Source organism: Xiphophorus hellerii, chromosome 19 (assembly GCF_003331165.1).
Source record: "Xiphophorus hellerii strain 12219 chromosome 19, Xiphophorus_hellerii-4.1, whole genome shotgun sequence".
Classification (NCBI taxonomy): domain Eukaryota; kingdom Metazoa; phylum Chordata; class Actinopteri; order Cyprinodontiformes; family Poeciliidae; genus Xiphophorus; species Xiphophorus hellerii.
Genome location: NC_045690.1, coordinates 27,695,177 through 27,712,361, shown reverse-complemented (window position 1 = coordinate 27,712,361; position 17,185 = coordinate 27,695,177). Strand labels below are relative to the sequence as shown.

Here is a 17,185-nt window from a genome sequence, read left to right as displayed (position 1 = left end):
AATCCTCAAAAATAGGGTATTTCCAGGATTTTTCCCATTGACTTATAATGGGGTTTTTTTCGTAGTTTTTTGCGAATTATGTCGCCACGTTAACCCCAAATCCCACCAAAAATAATAGCTCCAATGGCGTGAATTTTCTGCACGTTTTGATACCTCATTTGTAGGTGTGCACCCAGCGGTATGAGCCGCATTAACGGTGACGGAAGAAAAATAAAGAATTATAACTAGAAAATTTCGGAAGAAATTTAGCCGGGGCCTGCCAAGGCGCGCCCGTCGGGCTCGGGCCCGGCGTCGTCACGCCACAAATCGGCGTCGACGCTAAAGGACGCCGCAACATAATCAATGGCACGCGGAGAACCGCAAGAACGTTAAGCAAGGCGGACGTGCACCATTCGGTACGATTTAAAATTTTTGTCAAGGCTTTTATTTTGGAAGTTTTGTTAAACTTCATTTCAAAGGGCCAACCTAATCCCATGAATAACAGTCATTGGATAAAATCAGTTATATAGTGCTCAAAACAGCAATAATCTCATGTAAGAATTCTCAAGGCTTTTATTTTGAAATTTTCAGTATGCTCCATTTTAAAGTTCTGAACGAATCCCATGTGTAACAGTGCTTTGGATAAAAAAGTCACATAAAGCCAAAAAGCGCAATTACCTGATGTAAAAATATGCAAGGCTTTTATTTTGAAATTATTATTATGCTCCATTTTAAAGTTCCGAACTAATCCCATGTGTAACAGTGCTTTGGATGAAAAAGTCATATACGGCCAAAAAGAGCAATTACATGACGTAAAAATATTCAAGGCTTTTATTTTGAAATTATTATTATGCTCCATTTTAAAGTTCCTAACAAATCCCATGTGTAACAGTGCTTTGGATGAAAAAGTCATATACGGCCAAAAAGAGCAATTACATGACGTAAAAATATTCAAGGCTTTTATTTTGAAATTTTCAGTATGCTTCATTTCAGAGGGCCAAACTATTCCATTGTGTAACAGTGCTTTGGATAAAAAAGTCACATAAAGCCAAAAAGCGCAATTACCTGATGTAAAAATATTCAAGGCTTTTATTTTGAAATTATTATTATGCTCCATTTTAAAGTTCCGAACTAATCCCATGTGTAACAGTGCTTTGGATGAAAAAGTCATATAAAGCCAAAAAGAGCAATTACATGATGTAAAAATATTCAAAGCTTTTATTTTGAAATTTTTGTTAAGCTTCATTTCAAAGGGCCAAACTAATACCATGTGTAACAGTGCTTTGGATGAAAAAGTCAAATAAAGCCAAAAACAGCAATTACCTGATGTAAAAATATTCAAGGCTTTTATTTTGAAATTATTATTATGCTTAATTTTAAAGTTCCAAACTAATACCATGTGTAACAGTTCCTGAGTTAAATCAGTTATATACAGCCCATAGCAGCAAATAGTTCTAAAGGCCAGTTCAGTCCTGATCTGTTTCAACTGAGGGTTCCACTATAGATAGAACTACAATGATGCGTATCTGTAGTCCAAACCAGCAGCCAATAGCCTCTTGAGATCCGTTGCTATGGCAAATAATGGTCTCAGCAGGGTGTGAGCTCAGAGCTCTGAGCTGTCAAACACACAATTGTGTGTTTGAGCAAACACGTTTTACTGACAAAAAGCATTGGAAACAAATCCTTCCTGTTCGGGAACCGTAATACATATTCGAAAAGCGTTTGGAGCGTATGACAGGCCTATGTGTCTTCTGCGATAGTCCCGAGATTCATATCTGTACCTCACTCAGAACATTTACAGTGATGAGAGAAAGAAATGTTGTGCCCAGATCTGAAATTCTATTCAAATACATGGGAGAGAGCCTCAGACAGCCTCAGAAAATCCTGTCGCATGACTTTGCTCTGAAGCACCGTGACAGAAAACCGTACGGTCTAGATAAATTTCGAAAACATTTTACCGGAGCAGACAGGCGTATCAATGTCAGGACCGATTTTGATACTAATCGTGCGATATTTGTGGGCGTGATGGCGATTTCAAAAATGATTTGGGTTGAAAAAGTTGTCTTCATCTCTCACTCTAATCAGCCAGAGAAGCACTGTAATTTTCGGAAAAATGAGAAACTTTGGGTCGCTTAGAGGCAAATTGTGGACAAACCGTAACTGGTATCGACGAGCCGTCTTCACTTTCGAAGAGATCACAGACGTATCTACAAAATGAAATTTGAATGGCATTTCTAGGTGAATTTGTGACGACACAGAAAATCCTCAAAAATAGGGTATTTCCAGGATTTTTCCCATTGACTTATAATGGGGTTTTTTTCGTAGTTTTTTGCGAATTATGTCGCCACGTTAACCCCAAATCCCACCAAAAATAATAGCTCCAATGGCGTGAATTTTCTGCACGTTTTGATACCTCATTTGTAGGTGTGCACCCAGCGGTATGAGCCGCATTAACGGTGACGGAAGAAAAATAAAGAATTATAATAAAGAGACGCTTGTTGGGTGTAGAGTAATAGGTTCCTGCCATTGCTTTGCATGGCAGGCCCCAATAAAGAGACGCTTGTTGGGTGTAGAGTAATAGGTTCCTGCCATTGCTTTGCATGGCAGGCCCCAACTAGAAAATTTCGGAAGAAATTTAGCCGGGGCCTGCCGAGGCGCGCCCGTCGGGCTCGGGCCCGGCGTCGTCACGCCACAAATCGGCGTCGACGCTAAAGGACGCCGCAACATAATCAATGGCACGCGGAGAACCGCAAGAACGTTAAGCAAGGCGGACGTGCACCATTCGGTACGATTTAAAATTTTTGTCAAGGCTTTTATTTTGGAAGTTTTGTTAAACTTCATTTCAAAGGGCCAACCTAATCCCATGAATAACAGTCATTGGATAAAATCAGTTATATAGTGCTCAAAACAGCAATAATCTCATGTAAGAATTCTCAAGGCTTTTATTTTGAAATTTTCAGTATGCTCCATTTTAAAGTTCTGAACGAATCCCATGTGTAACAGTGCTTTGGATAAAAAAGTCACATAAAGCCAAAAAGCGCAATTACCTGATGTAAAAATATGCAAGGCTTTTATTTTGAAATTATTATTATGCTCCATTTTAAAGTTCCGAACTAATCCCATGTGTAACAGTGCTTTGGATGAAAAAGTCATATACGGCCAAAAAGAGCAATTGCATGACGTAAAAATATTCAAGGCTTTTATTTTGAAATTATTATTATGCTCCATTTTAAAGTTCCTAACAAATCCCATGTGTAACAGTGCTTTGGATGAAAAAGTCATATACGGCCAAAAAGAGCAATTACATGACGTAAAAATATTCAAGGCTTTTATTTTGAAATTTTCAGTATGCTTCATTTCAGAGGGCCAAACTATTCCATTGTGTAACAGTGCTTTGGATAAAAAAGTCACATAAAGCCAAAAAGCGCAATTACCTGATGTAAAAATATTCAAGGCTTTTATTTTGAAATTATTATTATGCTCCATTTTAAAGTTCCGAACTAATCCCATGTGTAACAGTGCTTTGGATGAAAAAGTCATATAAAGCCAAAAAGAGCAATTACATGATGTAAAAATATTCAAAGCTTTTATTTTGAAATTTTTGTTAAGCTTCATTTCAAAGGGCCAAACTAATACCATGTGTAACAGTGCTTTGGATGAAAAAGTCAAATAAAGCCAAAAACAGCAATTACCTGATGTAAAAATATTCAAGGCTTTTATTTTGAAATTATTATTATGCTTAATTTTAAAGTTCCAAACTAATACCATGTGTAACAGTTCCTGAGTTAAATCAGTTATATACAGCCCATAGCAGCAAATAGTTCTAAAGGCCAGTTCAGTCCTGATCTGTTTCAACTGAGGGTTCCACTATAGATAGAACTACAATGATGCGTATCTGTAGTCCAAACCAGCAGCCAATAGCCTCTTGAGATCCGTTGCTATGGCAAATAATGGTCTCAGCAGGGTGTGAGCTCTGAGCTCTGAGCTGTCAAACACACAATTGTGTGTTTGAGCAAACACATTTTACTGAAAAGAAGCATTGGAAACAAATCCTTCCTGTTCGGGAACCGTAATACATATTCGAAAAGCGTTTGGAGCGTATGACAGGCCTATGTGTCTTCTGCGATAGTCCCGAGATTCATATCTGTACCTCACTCAGAACATTTACAGTGATGAGAGAAAGAAATGTTGTGCCCAGATCTGAAATTCTATTCAAATACATGGGAGAGAGCCTCAGACAGCCTCAGAAAATCCTGTCGCATGACTTTGCTCTGAAGCACCGTGACAGAAAACCGTACGGTCTAGATAAATTTCGAAAACATTTTACCGGAGCAGACAGGCGTATCAATGTCAGGACCGATTTTGATACTAATCGTGCGATATTTGTGGGCGTGATGGCGATTTCAAAAATGATTTGGGTTGAAAAAGTTGTCTTCATCTCTCACTCTAATCAGCGAGAGAAGCACTGTAATTTTCGGAAAAATGAGAAACTTTGGGTCGCTTAGAGGCAAATTGTGGACAAACCGTAACTGGTATCGACGAGCCGTCTTCACTTTCGAAGAGATCACAGACGTATCTACAAAATGAAATTTGAATGGCATTTCTAGGTGAATTTGTGACGACACAGAAAATCCTCAAAAATAGGGTATTTCCAGGATTTTTCCCATTGACTTATAATGGGGTTTTTTTCGTAGTTTTTTGCGAATTATGTCGCCACGTTAACCCCAAATCCCACCAAAAATAATAGCTCCAATGGCGTGAATTTTCTGCACGTTTTGATACCTCATTTGTAGGTGTGCACCCAGCGGTATGAGCCGCATTAACGGTGACGGAAGAAAAATAAAGAACTAGAAAATTTCGGAAGAAATTTAGCCGGGGCCTGCCAAGGCGCGCCCGTCGGGCTCGGGCCCGGCGTCGTCACGCCACAAATCGGCGTCGACGCTAAAGGACGCCGCGACGTAATCAATGGCACGCGGAGAACCGCAAGAACGTTAAGCGAGGCGGACGTGCACCATTCGGTACGATTTAAAATTTTTGTCAAGGCTTTTATTTTGGAAGTTTTGTTAAACTTCATTTCAAAGGGCCAACCTAATCCCATGAATAACAGTCATTGGATAAAATCAGTTATATAGTGCTCAAAACAGCAATAATCTCATGTAAGAATTCTCAAGGCTTTTATTTTGAAATTTTCAGTATGCTCCATTTTAAAGTTCTGAACGAATCCCATGTGTAACAGTGCTTTGGATAAAAAAGTCACATAAAGCCAAAAAGCGCAATTACCTGATGTAAAAATATGCAAGGCTTTTATTTTGAAATTATTATTATGCTCCATTTTAAAGTTCCGAACTAATCCCATGTGTAACAGTGCTTTGGATGAAAAAGTCATATACGGCCAAAAAGAGCAATTGCATGACGTAAAAATATTCAAGGCTTTTATTTTGAAATTATTATTATGCTCCATTTTAAAGTTCCTAACAAATCCCATGTGTAACAGTGCTTTGGATGAAAAAGTCATATACGGCCAAAAAGAGCAATTACATGACGTAAAAATATTCAAGGCTTTTATTTTGAAATTTTCAGTATGCTTCATTTCAGAGGGCCAAACTATTCCATTGTGTAACAGTGCTTTGGATAAAAAAGTCACATAAAGCCAAAAAGCGCAATTACCTGATGTAAAAATATTCAAGGCTTTTATTTTGAAATTATTATTATGCTCCATTTTAAAATTCCGAACTAATCCCATGTGTAACAGTGCTTTGGATGAAAAAGTCATATAAAGCCAAAAATAGCAATTACATGATGTAAAAATATTCAAAGCTTTTATTTTGAAATTTTTGTTAAGCTTCATTTCAAAGGGCCAAACTAATACCATGTGTAACAGTGCTTTGGATGAAAAAGTCAAATAAAGCCAAAAACAGCAATTACCTGATGTAAAAATATTCAAGGCTTTTATTTTGAAATTATTATTATGCTTAATTTTAAAGTTCCAAACTAATACCATGTGTAACAGTTCCTGAGTTAAATCAGTTATATACAGCCCATAGCAGCAAATAGTTCTAAAGGCCAGTTCAGTCCTGATCTGTTTCAACTGAGGGTTCCACTATAGATAGAACTACAATGATGCGTATCTGTAGTCCAAACCAGCAGCCAATAGCCTCTTGAGATCCGTTGCTATGGCAAATAATGGTCTCAGCAGGGTGTGAGCTCTGAGCTCTGAGCTGTCAAACACACAATTGTGTGTTTGAGCAAACACATTTTACTGAAAAGAAGCATTGGAAACAAATCCTTCCTGTTCGGGAACCGTAATACATATTCGAAAAGCGTTTGGAGCGTATGACAGGCCTATGTGTCTTCTGCGATAGTCCCGAGATTCATATCTGTACCTCACTCAGAACATTTACAGTGATGAGAGAAAGAAATTTTGTGCCCAGATCTGAAATTCTATTCAAATACATGGGAGAGAGCCTCAGACAGCCTCAGAAAATCCTGTCGCATGACTTTGCTCTGAAGCACCGTGACAGAAAACCGTACGGTCTAGATAAATTTCGAAAACATTTTACCGGAGCAGACAGGCGTATCAATGTCAGGACCGATTTTGATACTAATCGTGCGATATTTGTGGGCGTGATGGCGATTTCAAAAATGATTTGGGTTGAAAAAGTTGTCTTCATCTCTCACTCTAATCAGCGAGAGAAGCACTGTAATTTTCGGAAAAATGAGAAACTTTGGGTCGCTTAGAGGCAAATTGTGGACAAACCGTAACTGGTATCGACGAGCCGTCTTCACTTTCGAAGAGATCACAGACGTATCTACAAAATGAAATTTGAATGGCATTTCTAGGTGAATTTGTGACGACACAGAAAATCCTCAAAAATAGGGTATTTCCAGGATTTTTCCCATTGACTTATAATGGGGTTTTTTTCGTAGTTTTTTGCGAATTATGTCGCCACGTTAACCCCAAATCCCACCAAAAATAATAGCTCCAATGGCGTGAATTTTCTGCACGTTTTGATACCTCATTTGTAGGTGTGCACCCAGCGGTATGAGCCGCATTAACGGTGACGGAAGAAAAATAAAGAATTATAACTAGAAAATTTCGGAAGAAATTTAGCCGGGGCCTGCCAAGGCGCGCCCGTGGGGTTTGGGCCCGGCGTCGTCATGCTACAAATTGGCATCGACGCTAAAGAACGCCGCAACATAATCAATGGCACGCGGAGAACCACAAGAACGTTAAGTAAGGCGGACGTGCACCATTCAGTACGATTTAAAATTTTTGTCAAGGCTTTTATTTTGGAAGTTTAGTTAAACTTCATTTCAAAGGGCCAACCTAATCCCATGAATAACAGTCATTGGATAAAATCAGTTATATAGTGCTCAAAACAGCAATAATCTCATGTAAAAATTCTCAAGGCTTTTATTTTGAAATTTTCAGTATGCTCCATTTTAAAGTTCTGAACGAATCCCATGTGTAACAGTGCTTTGGATAAAAAAGTCACATAAAGCCAAAAAGCGCAATTACCTGATGTAAAAATATGCAAGGCTTTTATTTTGAAATTATTATTATGCTCCATTTTAAAGTTCCGAACTAATCCCATGTGTAACAGTGCTTTGGATGAAAAAGTCACATAAAGCCAAAAAGCGCAATTACCTGATGTAAAAATATTCAAGGCTTTTATTTTGAAATTATTATTATGCTCCATTTTAAAGTTCCGAACTAATCCCATGTGTAACAGTGCTTTGGATGAAACAGTCATATACGGCCAAAAAGAGCAATTACATGATGTAAAAATATTCAAGGCTTTTATTTTGAAATTTTCAGTATGCTTCATTTCAGAGGGCCAAACTATTCCATTGTGTAACAGTGCTTTGGATAAAAAAGTCACATAAAGCCAAAAAGCGCAATTACCTGATGTAAAAATATTCAAGGCTTTTATTTTGAAATTATTATTATGCTCCATTTTAAAGTTCCGAACAAATCCCATGTGTAACAGTGCTTTGGATGAAAAAGTCATATACGGCCAAAAAGAGCAATTACATGACGTAAAAATATTCAAGGCTTTTATTTTGAAATTTTCAGTATGCTTCATTTCAGAGGGCCAAACTATTCCATTGTGTAACAGTGCTTTGGATAAAAAAGTCACATAAAGCCAAAAAGAGCAATTACCTGATGTAAAAATATTCAAGGCTTTTATTTTGAAATTTTCAGTATGCTTCATTTTAAAGTTCTGAACTAATACCAGGTGTAAGAGTGCTTTGGATGAAAAAGTCAAATAAAGGCAAAAAGAGCAATTACGTCATGTAAAAATATTCAAGGCTTTTATTTTGAAATTTTCATTATGCTTCATTTCAAAGGGCCAAACTAATACCATGTGTAACAGTGCTTTGGATGAAAAAGTCAAATAAAGCCAAAAAGGGCAATTACATGATGTAAAAATATTCAAGGCTTTTATTTTGAAATTATTATTATGCTCCATTTTAAAGTTCCGAACTAATCCCATGTGTAACAGTGCTTTGGATGAAAAAGTCATACAAAGCCAAAAACAGCAATTACATGATGTAAAAATATTCAAGGCTTTTATTTTGAAATTATTATTATGCTCCATTTTAAAGTTCCGAACTAATCCCATGTGTAACAGTGCTTTGGATGAAAAAGTCATACAAAGCCAAAAACAGCAATTACATGATGTAAAAATATTCAAGGCTTTTATTTTGAAATTTTCAGTATGCTTCATTTCAGAGGGCCAAACTAATACCACGTGTAACAGTGCTTTGGATGAAAAAGTCACATAAAGCCAAAAACAGCAATTACCTGATGTAAAAATATTCAAGGCTTTTATTTTGAAATTATTATTATGCTCCATTTTAAAGTTCCGAACTAATCCCATGTGTAACATTGCTTTGGATGAAAAAGTCATACAAAGCCAAAAAGAGCAATTACATGATGTAACAATATTCAAGGCTTTTATTTTGAAATTTTCAGTATGCTTAATTTTAATGTTCCAAACTAATCCCATGTGTAACAGTTACTGAGTTAAATCAGTTATATACAGCCCATAGCAGCAGGTAGTTCTAAAGGCCAGTTCTCAGTCCTGATCTGTTTCAACTGAGGATAGATAGAACTACAGCGATGCGTATTCGTAGTCCTAACCAGCAGCCAATAGCCTCTTGAGTTCCGTTGCTATGGTAAATAATGGTCTCAGCAGGGTGTGAGCTCTGAGCTCTGAGCTCTCAAACACACAATTGTGTGTTTGAGCAAACACGTTTTACTGACAAAAAAGCATTGGAAACAAATCCTTCTTGTTCGGGAACCGTAATACATATTCGAAAAGCGTTTCGAGCGTATGAGAGGGCAATGTGTCTTCTGCGATAGTCCCGAGATTCATATCTGTACCTCACTCAGAGCATTTACAGCGATGAGAGAAAGAAATGTTGTGCCCAGATCTGAACCTAGATCGGCTGTCACTCTAATTTGAGCAAAAATGAGAAACTTTGGGTCGCTTAGAGGCAAATTGTGGACAAACCATAACTGGTATCGACGAGCCGTCTTCACTTTCGAAGAGATCACAGACGTATCTACAAAATGAAATTTGAATGGCATTTCTAGGTGAATTTGTGACGACACAGCAAATCCTCAAAAATAGGGTATTTCTAGGATTTTTCCCATTGACTTATAATGGGTTTTTTTTCGTAGTTTTTTGCGAATTATGTCGCCACGTTAAGCCCAAATCCCACCAGAAGTAATAGCTCCAATGGTGTGAATTTTCTGCACGTTTTGATACCTCATTTGTAGGTGTGCACCCAGCGGTACGAGCCGCATTAACGGTTACGGAAGAAAAATAAAGATTAAAGAGACGCTTCTCTCCGACAATAGTAATAGGTTCCTGCCATTGCTTTGCATGGCAGGCCCCAATTATAATAAAGAGACGCTTGTTGGGTGTAGAGTAATAGGTTCCTGCCATTGCTTTGCATGGCAGGCCCCAATAAAGAGACGCTTGTTGGGTGTAGAGTAATAGGTTCCTGCCATTGCTTTGCATGGCAGGCCCCAATTACTATTGTCGGAGAGAAGCGTCTCTTTAAGTATTATTATTATAATTCTTTATAACCGTTAATGCGGCTCATACCGCTGGGTGCACACCTACAAATGAGGTATCAAAACGTGCAGAAAATTCACGCCATTGGAGCTATTATTTTTGGTGGGATTTGGGCTTAACGTGGCGACATAATTCGCAAAAAACTACGAAAAAAAACCCATTATAAGTCAATGGGAAAAATTCTAGAAATACCCTATTTTTGAGGATTTTCTGTGTCGTCACAAATTCACCTAGAAATGCCATTCAAATTTCATTTTGTAGATACGTCTGTGATCTCTTCGAAAGTGAAGACGGCTCGTCGATACCAGTTACGGTTTGTCCACAATTTGCCTCTAAGCGACCCAAAGTTTCTCATTTTTCCTAAAGTTAGAGTGCGTCTCTGGCTGCTTAGAGTGAGAGATGAAGACAACTTTTTCAGCCCAAATCATTTTTGAAATCGCCATCACGCCCACAAATATCGCACGATTAGTATCAAAATCGGTCCTGACATTGATACGCCTGTCTGCTCCGGTAAAATGTTTTCGAAATTTATCTAGACCGTACGGTTTTCTGTCACGGTGCTTCAGAGCAAAGTCATGCGACAGGATTTTCTGAGGCTGTCTGAGGCTTTCTCCCATGTATTTGAATAGAATTTCAGATCTGGGCACAACATTTCTTTCTCTCATCGCTGTAAATGTTCTGAGTGAGGTACAGATATGAATCTCGGGACTATCGCAGAAGACACATTGCCCTCTCATACGCTCCAAACGCTTTTCGAATATGTATTACGGTTCCCGGACAGGAAGGATTTGTTTCCAATGCTTTTTTTCAGTAAAACGTGTTTGCTCAAACACACAATTGTGTGTTTGAGAGCTCAGAGCTCAGAGCTCACACCTGCTGAGACCATTATTTACCATAGCAACGGAACTCAAGAGGCTATTGGCTGCTGATTAGGACTACAGATACGCATCATTGTAGTTCTATCTATAGTGGAACCCTCAGTTGAAACAGATCAGGACTGAACTGGCCTTTAGAACTATTTGCTGCTATGGGCTGTATATAACTGATTTAACTCAGGAACTGTTACACATGGTATTAGTTTGGAACTTTAAAATTAAGCATAATAATAATTTCAAAATAAAAGCCTTGAATATTTTTACATCAGGTAATTGCTGTTTTTGGCTTTATTTGACTTTTTCATCCAAAGCACTGTTACACATGGTATTAGTTTGGCCCTTTGAAATGAAGCTTAACAAAAATTTCAAAATAAAAGCTTTGAATATTTTTACATCATGTAATTGCTCTTTTTGGCTTTATTTGACTTTTTCATCCAAAGCACTGTTACACATGGGATTAGTTCGGAACTTTAAAATGGAGCATAATAATAATTTCAAAATAAAAGCCTTGAATATTTTTACATCAGGTAATTGCGCTTTTTGGCTTTATGTGACTTTTTTATCCAAAGCACTGTTACACAATGGAATAGTTTGGCCCTCTGAAATGAAGCATACTGAAAATTTCAAAATAAAAGCCTTGAATATTTTTACGTCATGTAATTGCTCTTTTTGGCCGTATATGACTTTTTCATCCAAAGCACTGTTACACATGGGATTTGTTCGGAACTTTAAAATGGAGCATAATAATAATTTCAAAATAAAAGCCTTGAATATTTTTACATCAGGTAATTGCGCTTTTTGGCTTTATGTGACTTTTTCATCCAAAGCACTGTTACACATGGGATTAGTTCGGAACTTTAAAATGGAGCATAATAATAATTTCAAAATAAAAGCCTTGCATATTTTTACATCAGGTAATTGCGCTTTTTGGCTTTATGTGACTTTTTCATCCAAAGCACTGTTACACATGGGATTCGTTCAGAACTTTAAAATGGAGCATACTGAAAATTTCAAAATAAAAGCCTTGAGAATTTTTACATGAGATTATTGCTGTTTTGAGCACTATATAACTGATTTTATCCAATGACTGTTATTCATGGGATTAGGTTGGCCCTTTGAAATGAAGTTTAACAAAACTTCCAAAATAAAAGCCTTGACAAAAATTTTAAATCGTACTGAATGGTGCACGTCCGCCTTACTTAACGTTCTTGCAGTTCTCCGCGTGCCATTGATTATGTTGCGGCGTTCTTTAGCGTCGATGCCAATTTGTTGCGTGACAACGCCGGGCCCGAACCCCACGGGCGCGCCTTGGCAGGCCCCGGCTAAATTTCTTCCGAAATTTTCTAGTTTCCCAATATTCCTTTAAGACTCCATTCTTGACCTGTCCTTCCAACCATTTTTCTCAATTTCTCCCTTTCAGGTTCATGTCTTACAGTTCATCAATACGTGTTCTACATTTTCTTTCTCTCCACATCTTTCACATTTATCATTATTTTTCCTCCCTATTAAATATAAAATGTCATTTAAATAGCTATGACCATCTCTTAATCTAATCATTATTTTTTCTTCCCTTCTGTTTCTCTCATTAATATTTCTAATTAGTACTGACTTTTGTACTTCATATAATCTTCTTCCTTTCTTATCTTCATTCCACATTTTTTGCCATTTTTCCATTTCTTTACTCTTAATAAGTGATTTCCCCTTTCCCAAAAGTAATTGTAATCGTTGTTGCCCCCTCTAAAGCCCTTTTTGCTAATTTATCTGCCTTTTTATTGCCTTTTACACCTTCATGTGCTGTACCCAACAGAACCAAATGTCAATGCCACCCCTATATAATCTAAATAGACTTTGCTGAATTTCTAATACTAAATCTTTCCTATTATTTCCTTCTCCCTGAATACTTTCTAAAACTGCTTTGGAATCTGTGCACACCACCACCCTGTCTGGTCGAACCTCCTCCACCCACTGTAAGCTTAGTATAACTGCCACCATTTCTGCTGTGAAAACAGATAGTTGATCTGATTGTCTTTTAGAAATATATTTTTTAAACTCTGGTATATATATTCCTATTCCCACACATCCTTTTAAATTCTTAGAACCATCTGAATATATTTTAAGGTAATTATAATATGGGTTTCTTAAATATATATCAGTCTTTATCCCTATTTCATTTAAATTCCACTCATTTTTCATTTTAAGAAGTCTCATATCTACATTTACCTTAGGAAATAGCCATGGAGGAATAACACTAATCGGATTAAACTGAGCTATTTTCTTATCCTCTAATCCATACATTTTAATCAATTTGCTTACAATCCATCCAAATCCAGTACTCTGGAACTTTGAATATTCCCAACAGTTATGTAAAATTGTTGAAGTTACATTTTCTTCCTTACTACTTTTAATTTTCATCCAATATACTAGAGCTAATTTTATTCTTCTCATTTCCAGTGGAGTCTCTCCAGTCTCTATTAAAAGAGCATTAATAGGTGTCGTTTTTACTGCTCCTATACATATACATAAAGCCCTACTCTGTAATCTATCTATCTTTTGTAGTGTTGTTTTAGCTGCTGCTCCATATATAAAACTGCCATAATCTATTATTGATCTCATGAGAGCCCTATATATGTTTAATAATGACTGTCTATCTGCACCCCAGTTATTCTACTAGCAGCTCTTCAATTATTTTTGAGAAACATTACATTACCAAGACACATGAAAACATACCTTGATCTTTGCTTTTTTTCTCTTCTTCCTTGTTCTTTTTCTGTCCCTGAAGAATAAGTCTTTTTTTGCGACATTGTTTTGCTAACTAATCTCAGTCCTGCAGCCATTTAGTTTGCTTATGCCCTAGGCCGGCCCTGAGAATCCCTCATTTTCCATTTTTCTTCTTAAGTAAATCCCAACCAGTTGTAGTGAATATGTCTATTTCCTTTTCTTTTTAATTAGAGGTTGAACACTTCTGATTGATGTTTTGAATTACTTGAGCATCTTTTCATGTTTTTTTCTAATTCTATGAAGTCCAGTTACCCTCACTGCAATTATTTTTGCCTTTGTTGTGGTTTTGAATTGAATAACTTCAGTGCATCCCTGCAAAGAACTTTAAGACATACTAATTACAAGAAACTGATCATGGATGAGGATGGGTTTAAGAATATTCAAACCCATGTGCATCTACTTGTGTGCATCTCATGGCCAAAACATCTGGTTATATAAACATTTTATCAGGGTAATTTGGGTAACAGGAAACACTATTGTTGGATAAGGATGAGCTGTATAGAAATGCTCCCGGTTGAAATGTGCCTCCTCTCATCTCTGCAGTACCCTTACACCCTGGGCTTCAGCTTGGCTCTCTGTTGGTGTCTGTTGGTCTGTTCCAGCCGGATCTACATGGGGATGCACTCAGTCCTGGTATGTCTCACACACAGTCTCAAACATGGTGCCAACTTTGACACTTCCAGCCCCAAGTAAAGCTGAAGAATTATTATGAGTGGTTTTAATAAAGGCTAGCAGTTATCTTGATTATTACCATTAATCATTAGCCGATGCGTCATGCCATAATTGAACATGCTTAGGGAGACGCAAAAGACCAGTATTAATAAACATTTTCTTGTGATAATGGTGCAAAGAAAGATTTTACATAAAATCAAAAAAAGTATTGATAACCTGATCATCCTCTTCATGAGACTGTCTTAGGAAAACAGAGTCTTTAGTCAGAGGCTTCTTCAAATTCAAAAGCTACAAGAGATCTTTCCTGCCCAAAGCCATCACCAACTACAGCGACTCTTTAATGAAATGAATTACAACAACAACATTTAATATCCCTTTGGGATCAAAAAATTAGTTTTGAATATGAATGGGAATTTAATATGCTGAAGTGGTCACCAATCACCACTGCCCGTCAGAATAACAGAAAATACTAAGGCAACAAAAAATCATTTAACGTTGTTACCGAAGGCAACAAAGGTTACCGAAGTACATTTTTCTACATTTTTTGCTTGTCAAGTAGTCTTGACAAGCAAAAAGGAATTCCTTTTTTTTGCATAATATAAGAATACAATCATTAAATTTCACAACATGGTAATTGAGGAAAAGTGGATATGTGTGAGGATAATAGTCCCTCATATATATATAATTTGAATTGTATGCTTCTGTAAAACTTCTATTGGATCTAAATTTGAATTAGATTGACCTCCACAGTTCTACACATTAAGATATGCAAGGTAGAAATAATGAGCAATAAACTGTATGCAAGGCTTAGAGAATTTATTACATCACTGATTTTAAAGAATTACTGAGGATTCAGAGGCAATTATATAAAAGTGTACCTTTTATGTAATTGACATGTTGTTGCCATAATAATGTATTATGAATAACAACCCAAATTAATTTTAGTTCAAAAACTCTTAAGTATTTCAGTATCATCAGGTTATTTATCTCAGAACAACATTTTCAAAATGCTTTTACCAAAACAAACAAAGTTCTTATCATAGATACAAAAAATTCAAGACATTCTGTAATACTGAAAATATACTGAATATAAATTCATAATCATATGTCCTAGCCATAGATCGGCATTAGGTGAGTCTTTGGATTTCCAGTGTATTAATTTGCGTCCAAGCAAAGTAAAGAAAACAATGTTATGTGCATGACTTTTAGAGGTAGCCTTTATCACTGACATTAAAAACACTTTTCCACCAGCACAATGCGCTCTAACCAGTTAATGTGGGCTCAGTCCTTCCCCACATAGTGAGCTTTTCCATTATACAGTCTGTTCCTCATTATTGTGGGCGGGACATGAGCAGCAACAGCTGTGGTCAACTCTCTGCTGATGTCAACACTCAGCAGTGGAGAGCCTCGAGGTTCTCGTTTTGATGGACTCAAATAAACCCAGATATTTCATTTTGTCTTATAGAAATGTATTGCTGGCCAAACATAATGATAAAGACTCATAGCTGAGTCTTTATCATAACTGGACATATAAATAAAATAACATTCTGGCTCTTTATTTTTTTAAATGTGCAACCTTTTGGATTTAGGTAAGGCAGTCAAAAGATGTAAACCAATAGCCACACATGAACATTTTTTATTTTTTTTTTAAATCCACATTAAAAATAAAATTCACATCACAAGTTAATCTTATGCAGTTCTGGTGTTTCACACTATCGGCCCAAAACTGCAGCTCCATCAGAAAGCTGACTACATCTGCAGTGTTTCTCTCTTCTTTATTGCTGTCCGTTCTTCAGAGAGAAGAGCTGCTAGCAGCGCTGCTAATTCACGGTCATTCTGCTACTAAACTTACTGCATGTCTTTCAGGTGTTGCTCCTGATTAAACTCATAATTATACTCCTCATACTGAGCAGCTCTTTGACGGCATATCCGCGATCCGCAGCTAAACTAAATGTGTCATAATTTGCGGTTTGTCACTACAAAAATTTACTACAGTACCCCCTTCAAGGGCGGCTCCAAGACGCCCAAAAACAGTCCCACACAACAAGGGTGGGTGGAGGGTGAGAGGAGCAGTGTCTGCAGCAGCGGCCAGAGGTGTGGCGGGCGCAGGAGACTTAGCCAGAGCTGCGGCTGGAGGTGGTGCTGGTCCCGGAGATGCTGGAGCTGGGTTGGTGGAGCAGAAGAATGGGATGTCCGGCTTAGGAGGCAGAGGGTCACCAGCCATGACAGCCAAATCTGTCTGGCGTTCCCACTCTGCGTCCAGTTGCAGCTCCACCATCCCCAGGGATGAGAGATGGGCGGACCAGCCCTTCAGCACCAAGAGGAGTCGGAAGGCGACCCCAAGGCGCCTGAGGGCGAAGTATTGTTCCGCCACAATCTCCACATAGTCTTTTATTGTAGAAATTAATTCATCCCAGCGTGTATTGTCCATGTTGATGTTTCTTTTCCCTTACCACAAGTTGCTCCTCACTGTAGCAACTTGTGGTCAGATCCTTCTGTCATGATTTGCGGTGTGTAGAGGTGGTGAGGAAAACGCTGAGGACCCAGGTTGGAATGATGAACTAATGATTAATGATCCCAAAAAAATAATCCAAAATCCAAAAATTCAGGCAGCACAGATAAGCGGAAGGCTAAAAGCTCAGAGCTGGTAGCAACTGGACAGCAAACACAGCTGATGGCAGACTAGGCGGCAAGACAGCTTTGACACAACAGATTCGACACAGGACCTGACAAGGAACACAAGTGGGTTTAAATAAACAGGGAGACAATCAGGAGAAATAAGGGACAGCT

At 37.6% G+C, this 17,185-nt stretch overlaps 1 protein-coding gene across 1 annotated transcript in view; it reads left to right on the top strand.

Moving 5' to 3' along the window:
* The window catches only part of LOC116709640 (sphingosine-1-phosphate phosphatase 1-like), a 35,880-nt gene that overhangs the window by 12,868 nt on the left and 5,827 nt on the right, over window positions 1-17,185 (top strand). Inside the window, exon 2 of the mRNA XM_032548294.1 lies at window positions 14,267-14,356. Coding sequence (XP_032404185.1) covers window positions 14,267-14,356 — 90 coding nt within the window. The remainder of the gene's footprint in view (window positions 1-14,266; window positions 14,357-17,185) is intronic.